General features: G+C 38.3%; 2 protein-coding genes across 5 annotated transcripts in view; both read right to left on the bottom strand.

Annotated features, from left to right (window-relative positions):
- The window catches only part of LOC112993380 (voltage-dependent L-type calcium channel subunit alpha-1C), a 416,350-nt gene extending 407,946 nt beyond the window's left edge, over positions 1–8,404 (bottom strand). For both annotated transcript variants that reach the window (XM_064515158.1, XM_064515173.1), the window contains exon 1: positions 8,305–8,404. The gene's annotated coding sequence lies outside the window, so the exon portion shown is untranslated. The remainder of the gene's footprint in view (positions 1–8,304) is intronic.
- Positions 8,405–9,653: 1,249 nt separating this feature from the next.
- LOC135328880 (voltage-dependent L-type calcium channel subunit alpha-1C-like) overlaps positions 9,654–12,203 on the bottom strand; it is a 76,754-nt gene continuing 74,204 nt past the window's right edge. For all 3 annotated transcript variants that reach the window (XM_064515191.1, XM_064515194.1, XM_064515196.1), the window contains exon 2: positions 9,654–12,069. In XM_064515191.1, coding sequence (XP_064371261.1) covers positions 11,735–12,069 — 335 coding nt within the window. In that variant the 3' untranslated portion in view covers positions 9,654–11,734. The remainder of the gene's footprint in view (positions 12,070–12,203) is intronic.

The following is a 12,203-nucleotide window of genomic DNA, read 5'->3' as shown; positions in this document are numbered from 1 at the left end:
AGCTTTGCCTGATTAAAAAAACAAAGAATTTGACATAATACAAACTAGGCATAAAGATATCTAAAGAGCATATGTAAAACTATCCATCAAATTTCTAGGTAGAGATGCTTATTTCCTAATATCATTAATGGGATTTTGATGAACTCATGAACAAAAGTCTAGCATTCCACAGGCTTAGAAATAAGCACACCTGTACCAAAAGGACAGTACAAAAAGTATCTATCATTTTGGAAGTGACCATTGTTTTTAAAAGACCTACTTTGCAGGGATAGGAATTAAACTATAGTGAAGAAAACAGCACTTAAAAATCTCTTATTTGACCTTCATCCATATTTTCCTTTCCTGAACAGGTGGGAAAAAACAAAACAAACACATCCCAAAGTAAACTTGAGGTTTGACAAACAGTAACAACTACTATCTGAAAAAAATTAAAAACACACTTCATCAGTTAGAAATTTAGAAAGCTTACACATAAAGGAGAGGGAATGGTAATCAGGGCTGTCTAGAGAAATGGGATAAAGTGCTCTATATTTGGGGTAAACCAATGGACTTGCCATCAATTAGAACCAAAATACATAGCTAAAATTTCAAAATCATTTGAACAGAAACACACAAGCTGCAAATTTCAAGTGAATATTTCCACAGACTTGGACAAATTTGCATAGCCAAACTCTTCTTTAACAAGTTCTCTTCCAGATTCCTACTGAGAGTAAACAGGTTTCCTCTTTCTTTCTTCTAACAATCCTGATGCTGCCTGTACAGCTCCTTTGCAGCTTTCCATTGCTGTTTTCCTCTGCTACTCCTCCAAACCAGAACAGCTTTTTTGAATAGTCTTTTTTTTTTTTTTTTTTTTTTTGCCTAAAAGACATGTATTTCTCTTTCAAATCCTATCTGAAACCTACTTTCTCTCTCAGCCTGTATCTCTTAATCCTCTTCTCTCTCCACTACACTATATACACTATAACATAAAGGTACTCAAAATCATTACAGCATTATATATAATTCATTATTTAACTCTGGAAGTCTATTATGCCAGTTTTCAATCTCTCATTGATTCAGTGAAGCACCGTGTTTTAATATGGAAGATATTATTGGAGGCGGAATTTTGGCACTACTATTTTTAAGATACTGTTTTCAGCTGCTTTCAGTTGTGACTTTAACAATTAAGGCTACAGTTTTCCAGGCTGGTTTCTGCCTCAGGCTGAATATTTTTGCACTATTTCAGCCAAAACACTTTAACAATATCCATTGTTTTACCCTAGTTAAAAAAAATTCTCAACACCTATTTTCTTTAGTGACCATATACTTTGTAACAAGAACATAAGAACAGGCAAGTTAACAGCTTGTATGTCAGGGCTGCATTTTTTGCCTTTCCAGCCCACTTAAATTTGGCCAGGTTTTCAAAGGCCAGTTTGGCTCTTAAAAACTCCATCTGTGCAGGCGCCACAGAGACTTGCAAGAACTAAACATCCAAACTGTCATTACAAATACTAATCGAGCATCTTAGAGCTTCTGCATACCAGAACGTAGATATCACCTCCACAAAGCTGGGAAAGGGCTACAGAGGCTTAAAAGGACTCATTTTGTAATGACTGTTCTCAACTGGCCTGAATCAAAGTGGAATAAAGCAATTGAACTTTGAGTAGGGGCTGCTCTCTCATTATTCCTACTGCTGGCTTCCAGGCATCATTGAAGAGGAGATTACTTATTTCAAAAGCAAAAGGGCTATAAGGCTAAGTCAGGGAAAGACTCAGACTGAGAGAACAACATGCTGAGAATGGAATAGGAAAAGGGGAATTGGAGGGAAGACTGGGCTTGCTTGGTTACAGAGACTTGGTTTAGGAACTGAAAGGAACTTAAGACTGGACTGGATGAGAGAAGCAGTCATGGATCAGAAGTTGAGGATAGCACTGGGATCAAATGAGAAGACATCCGAGTAACATATGGAACCATCATGGAGGGGAGACTGCAGTTAGAAGCAAATAGAGAAGAAGGAAAAAAAAAAAAAATCAAAGCAGCAAGAAGGATGGGTTTGATGGAAGACACAGTCAAAGAAAACTGATATGGCCAAGCAAAGATAATTAATAAAACAAGGAGCAAAAATGATGGCACACAGAGATGAGAGATCTCGGAGCAGATGAAGAGCTGGGAAAAAATAGCAAACAGACTAGGTGAGAGCATTGGGACCACTGGTCCCAATAAACAGAAGGTTGGCATTTGTCTGATATTGGGAATCAGCAGTAGGCCACGTGCAGGACAGGGAACCAAATGACTAAAGGAAATGGTAGAAAGATGAGAAACCTGAAGTATGGACTCTAAGTCCAGTTAAGCAAAAAGAATAGAAATAACAGAAGCACTGAGGAAGAGTTAGAGCTCAGACAACTGCAGTTGAGTAGAGGAAAGGTTCAGAAGGAGGCATCATCGACAGAAATAGTCCTTTTTTCAAAGGGGCAGAAGAGTCCTTTGAGTGTATTCCCTCTGACAGCCTGGAAGAAAACCTTGCATTCCTCTGCCATGGGCAAACATCTGTGAATCTCTGCCAAGCTTTCCCAATCCTCTCTCCACCTGGTTGACACAGAACCTCTTATTGCTGCTGATTACCCAGACAGTTCAAGTGGCAGAGGTCTGTCCAAGGAATCTAACAGTTCTGGCCTTGCTAGTAACACACACAGGTGTTAATCTCTGCTTTACCAGTTTCACTTTCACAAAGCCTAGGAAATTACACCACTGTGTCAAAGGGCCATTACAAAGGCTGCAAATTTAAGCATTCAAAAGTTAAGAGGCCTCCTCAAATTAATTCAGTGCATGTGAGCATATTGTGATGATGTTCTTATACACTTACTTCTCTGCAGAAATTGTCCCCTCCAGTGCACAACAGATGAAGCATCTGTCCTACATTTTACCCTCATAAGGATCTGAGTGTTGTAAGGCTAATTACCTTTACCATGGAAGCACTAACCCATTTTACAGATGGGAAAATTGAGCCAGCAATTTACCCAAGGCCACAGAGTGTGCCAATAGCAGAACCAACACATAGGCTTGAATGTCTTAATCTCGAACTCGCTCCTTATTCCTCCCCCCTGTGCTTCACTGCTCCCACAGACACGGAGTATCAATCAGCCTCTTTGCCAGAGAAAGGGATCTTGAGGACTTCTGAATAACAAGTCTCAGTTTGACCACCTGGAAAATACTGAGCCTAAGTTTTATCATATCCAACTTCCTGAGAATCACACAGGTCAATGGTTCTCAGCATTTCTGGAGCAAGTTCTCACTGATTTTTTGGAACAATTTCTTGTCCTCCTCCTCTCTCCAATCCCTTTCCACAGACTGTTACTTATTCCTCACTTTCCAGATTCTAAAATCTCCTTCCAACCCTGAGCTGTACCAGTGATGGCTTGAGTCCTAAGCTAATAGACATATCAGAGTTTATTAGCTTGGTATCCACTCTAACTGGCCCAGCACCTCACCCTTAATGTTAGTATGTGTCATTACTGCATTCACCCACTAGTTAGGAACTGTCACATAGGACTACAGCAATGACAGAAGAGATGCAAGAGCTTTTGTCTGATATCCTTCCTTATGCACAAAAGCCATCCTTTCTCTTCCTGAACCCTCCACTTTGCTCTCTAAAACTTTTTGTCTTTGAGCAGTATCCTTTTTTTTCTTGTCTAGTGTTCTGACTTCAGAACTCTCCAATATCTAAAATACTTGTTATGCCAGCATCTAGAAATACAGTATGTGTCTAGCCACATCCACATCTATCATGACAGTCTGCTGCAAATGCAAAAGCATCAAAAATGTTTCTTCATTTTGTACAGAGATCACCCACTTATCTAGATACTACAGTAATCACCATTTAGTAAAGCAGCCAGACCTCATTGAAAAGCAAGCCCCCTTTCCATAGGCAGATAGTCACACAAACACAGGCTGGCACAACCACTGACAAGCAAGCACAGATCCCATCTTTGCTTTTCACAGGGTTGTATTTCAGGTTTTAGCAAATTAGTCTGAAAGTGACATCCAGTTATAAACTCACATATAAATGCAGAAGATCTTTTTTTAAATTTTAACTACTGTACAATAGGATTTCCTTCCCGTAATAAGGACAAGGGAGGGAAAGCAGAGCTATTAAAACAACACAAGGAATTTTCTCCTGCTATTTATCCAACGCATAAACAACCGACTGCACTGCGTTCCACGAAACCTGTTGTAAACCTTGGTCTTAACCTCATTATGTTATCGTCATGCTGTGACATTGACCAGGCTTGTGCCATTTGCAATTGCCAGTAAAGTGACAGAAGCATTTTCCTCTCAGCTTCCTATCTTAGGCAGTCTATAGTTTTATTCCTAAATGTACATTATCTCTGTTCTAACGCATAATTGCAAGGATAACAAGCAGAAAGCCTCTGTATCAGTTACAGCCTCTCATGTAGGCTAACTTTAATTCCCCTCAAAGTAGCTCCAATTTTCCTGACTCCATCAAGAGAATACATAACACTATTCTTTGCAGAGTCAGGCCTGAGCTTGCTTTACTTGTAAATTCAAGCAAAGCCTCAGTGAAGTTCATTAATACGAAAACAATTTTACACTTAATACAACTCCCCTCCATTTGCGCAGGTTTAATGGTTTTCCAGTGAACACAGTAAAAAAAAAAAAAAAAAAAAAAAAAAAAAAAAAAAACTACAGAAGCCAATTTCAAGCATTTGTTTACTACATGATATTGTTCTGATATTGTCCTTAAAGCCAGTGGCAAAAACACTCCAATGAGCATAAAAATTCAAAATCTGGGTTTGAGCATATATGTGCATTTTAAAAATGAAAGTGCTTCATTGTCCAGCTACCATACCTAGACCTGATATAAATGGCTTGCTGTTTTATAGGAATTATTATTATACAAAGTCAGATCACAAGCAGCCAGTGAACACATCTGTGTGGTATTTGTGTGGTATTTGGCCTAAACTTCTAAAAGATAACAGCTAATGACAATTCCTCTCTAGCAAAAAATGAAAAGGATAGTTTACTGGAAACCTCTGTATTTAGTTCTAATATGCATGCTGAAAACAACTATGGCATAATGTTGAATAGCTGTTGCACCTAAAGGCAAGGTTTATTAAGAAGGAGATATGAATATATATTATTGGTTTTTGTATACACTAATGAGGTATGTGTCTCCAACACTTCTGTGAAAGACATAGCAATAAGCATGCCTCACTTGACCAATGGCTGATCACATCTGTGAAATTCATACAGATAATCATTCATCGAAACATTTTTCAGCCATCGTTTTTCTACTTTTACACAAAAAGGAAGCCATTCTCACAGTTCAGAATTCCTTTCTCTTCTCTCACCACTCTCTACTTCAATAGCTTACTAAAAACAACTGTTTGAATTTTACCCTCAGCTCCAAAAGAAAACGCTGTTTGAAACGTTATGATGAAACCTTAAAAAAGAAATACTCCAACCCTAAGGGAAAAGTGGTAGTTTATTGGTGTCCACTGTTTGTGTCTCTTTCACACCTTATAAAGCAATTACTCTCCATCACGTGCTTTCTGAAGACATTTTCTCCACATCTCAGGAACTTAAGGATGTCTCAGGAAACCCAGAACGTGGGAATGACTATGGTAACTTTACCCCCAAAAACTAAACTGCGAAGTGGAAGTGAAACAAAAATTCTTACACAAGTGAAACTTTCTCTGGGCAGATTTTGTATATGTCCAGACTTGAACTGTTGCACAAGTACACACATCTGTACACACTATAAATCTACTCATACACACGGCAGACATACACCCCTTTTATGCTTCTGATTGTAGCCTTTGGAGCTCTAGACTTCATGGCTACAAAACAAATCTGACTGCAAGATTTTTGCTCACAGGTTGGGGGGAGGGCGGAAATCAAGCAAGTATCCCAGATTTTTACAACAAGAACATATTACCAATCCCAGCTTACGTCTAGTCTAGTCTTCCTTGTACACTTTGATTGTTTGAGTGTGAGGTCCCACTCTTCTGCAGTTCCTGCCATATGGAACAGCTTTCCTTTAACTGAATTTCATCTTCTTTCATCCCATTCCAAGACACAACTAACATTTTTTCACCCTTATCTCACCCTTTTGCCTCCACTCTCCCCTCGCTATTGCTCAGTACTTCACTGATCACGACCTATAATTCTGTGAAGTGTTTGGGAATGTAATTGTATGACATATGCTCTAAAAGCTTGTTTCCTAACAGCAGTATATACATACAAAATAAATGTATATCAACATGAGAAAAAGAAAACCCCCAAGATCTAACAGGTGATAGTGCTGAATGGACTTTAATGGAATATGAAAGTACAGTTCAGTGGCTTGGACTAACCATGTTCCATCCTATCACTTGCACGTTGAAAAGGAATGTTCCTTTTTCAGGTTGCTGGGCAGTCAAAGCTCCAGAGCTTGATCCAAAATGTACAACAGCGTCATAATTCCACCAATGAAAGTCTTGCCATTTTTAATGGCCTTTTCACTGAGACCCAGAGAACAAAGCGTAGTAAAGCAGATTGCCCAGTTTACTTTCCTCTCCTCCTCACTTCTGTGAAACAGCTATTCAGGTAACTAACCACACCTCCTCATCCTCAAGGCTACAATATTTCTAAACTTTTTGGGGATGATAATTCTCACATGTTTGTTTTTAATCCTATCCACAAATAAGGTGGGTATTTTGATGGATTGGTCAAAGGAGGTAAAAGATGCAAGAGATGTCTTGAAAAACAGATTTAGAATACCAATTCAACTCACAAGGTGAGTATGTTTTCTGATAATAGAACAGTTTCAATATACCTCATTCAATTACGAAGTTATTTCAATATACTCCCAACCTGGTATTAGCCAGCAGTCTCATCACTGAAATAAAGCAAATACCCACACTCAATTAAGCTCAAGACAAATTAAGAGTCCTCTAACCTTCAACTCTGCTTCATTTTTGTCTTTTAACCTTGTAAGTGAGGATGTGTAATGAACAATACATCTTTTATAGTCACTGAGGAGCAACTGAATGTGCGTTTTTAATATAAAATATTATTTCTGAAAGATGCCAGGCTAAAGTATTCTAAACATACATAAGACAGGTCATTGCTGTTCCACACTAAGTCAAGCCGGCAAAAAGATGGCAGCAGGAGATGACACCAGCTCATGAACTCCTTTGTTATAAACCTCATATGGGCTTGAAATTAATTGTAAATATTAAAAAACAAAATTAACAACCATTTATCTCCTCCTGCTCCCGTTTTTAAACTTCTATAAGGAGTTAGAATAGAAAAGTATAACACTAAGATTTTTTTTAACCAGGAGTTCTGTTCCAGCAAAGTCTTGAAGTCTGCAATTTGTTTTATACAACTTCAGAATATATTCAATCAAATGACTAACTTCCAGAGAACAGTATGGATTATTTTAATTACAGTGTCCGTCAACCATCCCAACTATCCCTACTTCAGAAGTATGGCTTTTATTTTCCACCTCTGTTGCTCTAAAAATTCTTATGCCCCAGTAAATTTCAGTAAGAAAAGAGTGTCCCAATTCTTAAATTCTGGGAATAAGTTTTTATTCTGATTCAACCAGACAAGTAGGAGATTTGTCCACATATTTGGGAAGAAAGAAAAATGTTTTCTGCAAATTCAGTGGCTTGCATTCCCGAACTGTTTTGTTTTGTGCCTTACTGAACAGAATTCTTTGCTATGACTTCATGCTGAGCCAAAGGTAAACACTTTTTCCTTGTTCCATGGACAACTTTATCCCAAAGTACCAGCATTAACACCAAAAGCAACAGAGGAAAAGCTATCTTCCCCAACAAGAGGGGAAAAAAAAACATATATATATAGTTCTACCAAATGTGCATCTCAATGTGAAAAGCAAACATTAATGTACTTCCTAAAAATTAGTCATCAAGCTAGCTCCTATACATCACCCAAGAGGAGGACTGTAACAATTTCACAATGGCACTTAGTAAGATGAAAACCACCATATAAGCCATGAATAAAAATTTCTTCTGCAAACACCTGCAGTTTAAACTTACCAAGCACTTTTGCAGCATGCAGAAGTTTGCTGACCAAAACTTCATACACAGGACCCATGCCATTTTTGGAACATTCTTTTCTAAAGCCAGCTCAACCAAAACAGGTGCTAACATGAAAGAAAGAGATGTACCCAAAATCGACTTTATTATGGTCTCATCCTCAGTGGATATGTTTACGTTCCCTACCTTCAACAGTCACTCTAGTCACTTTTTAGAAGGACTTTCAAAGTAGTAAGACTAGACACTAGTAAGGACTTACCAGATTGGAATTGGTGGCATTGGAATCATCTTCTGGAAAGGGGATATAGATAGCTAAGGCCACACAATTGGCAAAAATAGTCAGTAAAATAATTATTTCAAATGGTCTGAGGAATGGAGTTAAGGGAATTGTTCTGAAACGTGCACACACAAATAAAAAGATTTATAAGAATTCTGTTTAAAGAAAACATTCCAAGTCCCTTATATTCTGAAAAGAAACATATGCCTTTTTAAGTGCTCTTAGGCGCTCCCAGCCAAGAATCTTCCTAATATGTCAAAAGCAGTGTAGGCCAGTCGCGTGCCAGAGTAAACACAGATTTCTTAAAAGTTTTTTCTTCTTTTATTTATTTAGATTGCATTTTCCCTATTTTCGTTCAAGTGTGGCTGTGCAATTTTTAATAATAGACGCCTGCTCTGGAAGGACCATCATCTTTCCCCTTGCAATTACAGTTTGTCTTGGTCTTCTCATCTGCATTTACAAATCCTAAAAATGATTTTTAATGAAAGTTTTTATTTTTTCACACTCTCTCTCATATCTCAAAGTTAAGGGAAAGGGTTGAAGAAATATATGTATATACTTAGAAGACATTTAAAGTCCTGATAATAAAATCTAACGCAAAAAAAGGGCTTTGTCCAAAATGTACTTATACCGCACATTACCATGTATACTTTTCCCCCCCTCCCTTAAAAGTTATTTGTGGGAGTATTACCTTTTCTTTTATTCGCATTTCAGTTGGCCTCCTGAGCTAAAAAATGCACCTACCCAGTATGTTAGGGACAGCAGGAAGGTAGAGTTCTTTATGCCAGTGAAACTAGAACAAACTCAGGGGCATTTCAGGCTGGCATCAACTTCCTTTAAAAATAAATAAATAAAGCATCCCCAGACCCAACTGCATTAGGGACGTTCAATGAACAAACCTGATTGCGTAGTGGTCAGCAGACTGCTTATTCTACATTTCAAATATGGAAGAGCCAAAGGGTTCCAAACTTGCTGGACTACCATTCTTGAGCCTATGAATAATAGGAGATATATGACAATATGGAGGAAGAAGATAGTCCAGGGCCCTTTCTAGAAGGAGCTCAATTCAGCTATCAATGTGGCAAGTAAGACCTGCAGTCACATGGGAAGTCAGAGCAAATAAAAGGATAATAGGGCTACCGGGCACCTGGTCCTGGGAACTTCCTGGCCTAAAGGCAACAGGAACCTTGCAGATCAGAGTAGATATGTTACAGGGGAAACCAGTGGGACTTCTCACGTGACTCAGATTGCATACACAATGTTTACTGCACAGAGACCTACATTTTCATAGGCTTTCTTTTTCCTAATCGCTTTTCTTCTAGTTCCCCCCACAACAAGAATATTATTTTTATAAACTTATCACTGTTCATGGCTTTTTTCCTTCTAAACCTCTTACATTGTAAAGATAAAATGGTATAAAATCCGCAAAGACATTGCAGGCATAGCAGAAAATTAAATACACATGTAAATCTTTGCAAAATAAGGTAATTACTTCATTTCACTTTATATAATGTATGTAAACATATACATAGTTGCACTTCCAAGCTCTTAACACCATACCGTTTGGGTATGAAACACTGCAGAAGTGCCATTTGATATTCGTTTAGTGTCCACTGTGCTTAGAATTTAGATGTTCAGAAAATTAAGCTCAGCTTTTCTCAGTTATTTTTAGCAATTAGGAAAAGTCAGAGTACAAAAAAATTAAATCTTATCACAGCCCTTTGATGATGTTATTTGTTATTGAAGTGTTCCATGCTTATAAACACTAAATGTTCAATGAGTGGTTCTGACAGGAAAAAAAATATATATTTCCACAAACTCATCTAAAACCAAATAAATACAAAAAAATGCAAGCACCAGCATGTTTGGATTGCTTTAATCACATTGTTTGGTCCTCTCTTGATCTCAGTAGTGCTGTATCCTGTTTTACAGCACATCATTCCCATCATTCATTGCTGATCTTATTCATTTATCAAATGTCACCCTGTGCTCTTTCTCTAAAGACATGTGGTTACTGAGGTGCTGGCAAGTAAACCAATATTCAGCTTTGTCCTGTTAGTCATCATCCATCATCTTATGCTTAAAGTATCAGGGCTGTGCCAGAAGAGATAGAAAGTAATAAACCTAATCAAGGGGATTAAAAATTAGCATCCAAAGAAGAAAGAAATAGGCAGGTACGTACTTTAAGGACATCAAAGAATTGTCAAGAGCATTTTTAACAAGTTCTTCTTTGGAAGAAGATGTCCATGTCAGCAAGGCCTAATACACTCATTCTGTTTTCATCTTTCTAATGTCCCACCAGATCCCCAAAGAAACAATATTATCATATTGTCTTAAATACTATCACGCATTTTTTAATCATATTAACTACTGCTGAGTTCTCTACTGCCTTCCCTTAAATTACTTATCTTTCCCTAGCAACACGCTTTTTCTTTTGCATTTACTGAAGAACACCATTAGCTTGTGATTTACTGACAGTTACTGTTCAGGGTTAGTTTTAGTTTCTCTGGGAAGGCAGGGGGAGGTATTTTTATTTCAGCTTGTATTTCATACCAAATTGTAAAATTCAAGTTTGTGCTCCTTTGACTTTGCTGACTAAAGCAGCTTTGCTCCTTCACTTGATGAAGTCAACGGCCAGACTCTCACTGACTTCCCAAAGAAGCAGAACTGACCCCTGCATTCTGCAGCTCTCAGTCAGTGGTTATCATCTATCATCTGTGACACAGTCTGCTTCTTGTTCAGACTACTAGATCTGGCCCCCTACTGCATTTGTACATGTTGCAGGATTACTTTAACTGTCTTTCTCTTTCCCTACTTCCAGATAATCAGAAGCTTTATCTTACCATTACTGAGTGTTATTGGTTTCAATGGAATTCCAATATAATTAACAGAGCTTAGCCCTATTTCAGGGTTTTATCACATACAGTTTTTTCTATCCCACTCCCTTTTTTGCAGAGGTGCCACAAGTTAAACAGCTCTGGTATTCTGAATCATAGACATTTTTGTTAAACACATGCCACCCCGTTTTCTACACTATACAGAAAAGAAAGCCAGAAGCTGCTGTCAGTCCCATAGAGTCAGTTCAATTCTGGCTTTAGAATATGTACCTGGATATATCTTGCATCTCTCCCATGAGCTTCAGCTTGCGCTGCACATGTTTGTGCAAGGGCAGAATTTAATCCTTAACCTTTATGCGATTTAAACTTCTGGTGGCTTCTTACACACTAGTATGGGTAAGGCTTCAGTCCTAAACCATTTTTTCCCCCAGCATAAGTGATTGCAATTAAGATGTCAAATACTACTTGTGTACTTTAGGCTCCCAGCGGTACCTTTCAACTTAATATATTGATTTCTCCACACTTATGAATAGTCTGATACACACTAACAACTTGCTGTTTTCCAAATGAGAACATTAAAAAGGATATTTCCATTCGACGATGCTGATGCATGCCCTCCGGATGGGATTTTTCAGTGTTAAACACAGCAGTGCCCGGGGAGGACGCGTAGCTGTGGTGGTACCCTGTTTTTTCTGTTTTCCATACTGCTGCCGTTTTCGCTGTGTGGAGCTAGCCGTGGATATTGTTGCATTGCCAGCACTACCCATCAATTTGGCCTGCCTGGCAGCGTCAATCGCAGCTTGCCAGGACAGAGCTGCCCCCGGGGAAGGGATGTGCTCTGGGGCAAGCCCTGCAGCTGCATTGGCATTCATGTTGGCATGAGCTGGACGGGGACTCCCATAGTTGGAACCTGTGAAAGAAAAAGAACAAGGAGAAAATTGTGGAGACATTTAACAGCAGAAAAGGGTGCATTTAAAAATCTTAAGCATCAGTAAAAAACAAGATCTGAGGTTAAGGATAAGTGTAGGGTATCCACTTACTAAC

The sequence above is a fragment of the Dromaius novaehollandiae genome, chromosome 1 (genome assembly GCF_036370855.1).
Source record: "Dromaius novaehollandiae isolate bDroNov1 chromosome 1, bDroNov1.hap1, whole genome shotgun sequence".
NCBI classification, from domain to species: Eukaryota; Metazoa; Chordata; class Aves; order Casuariiformes; family Dromaiidae; genus Dromaius; species Dromaius novaehollandiae.
Note: the sequence above shows the minus strand (reverse complement) of the source record. Positions and strands in the feature narration are given on the sequence as shown.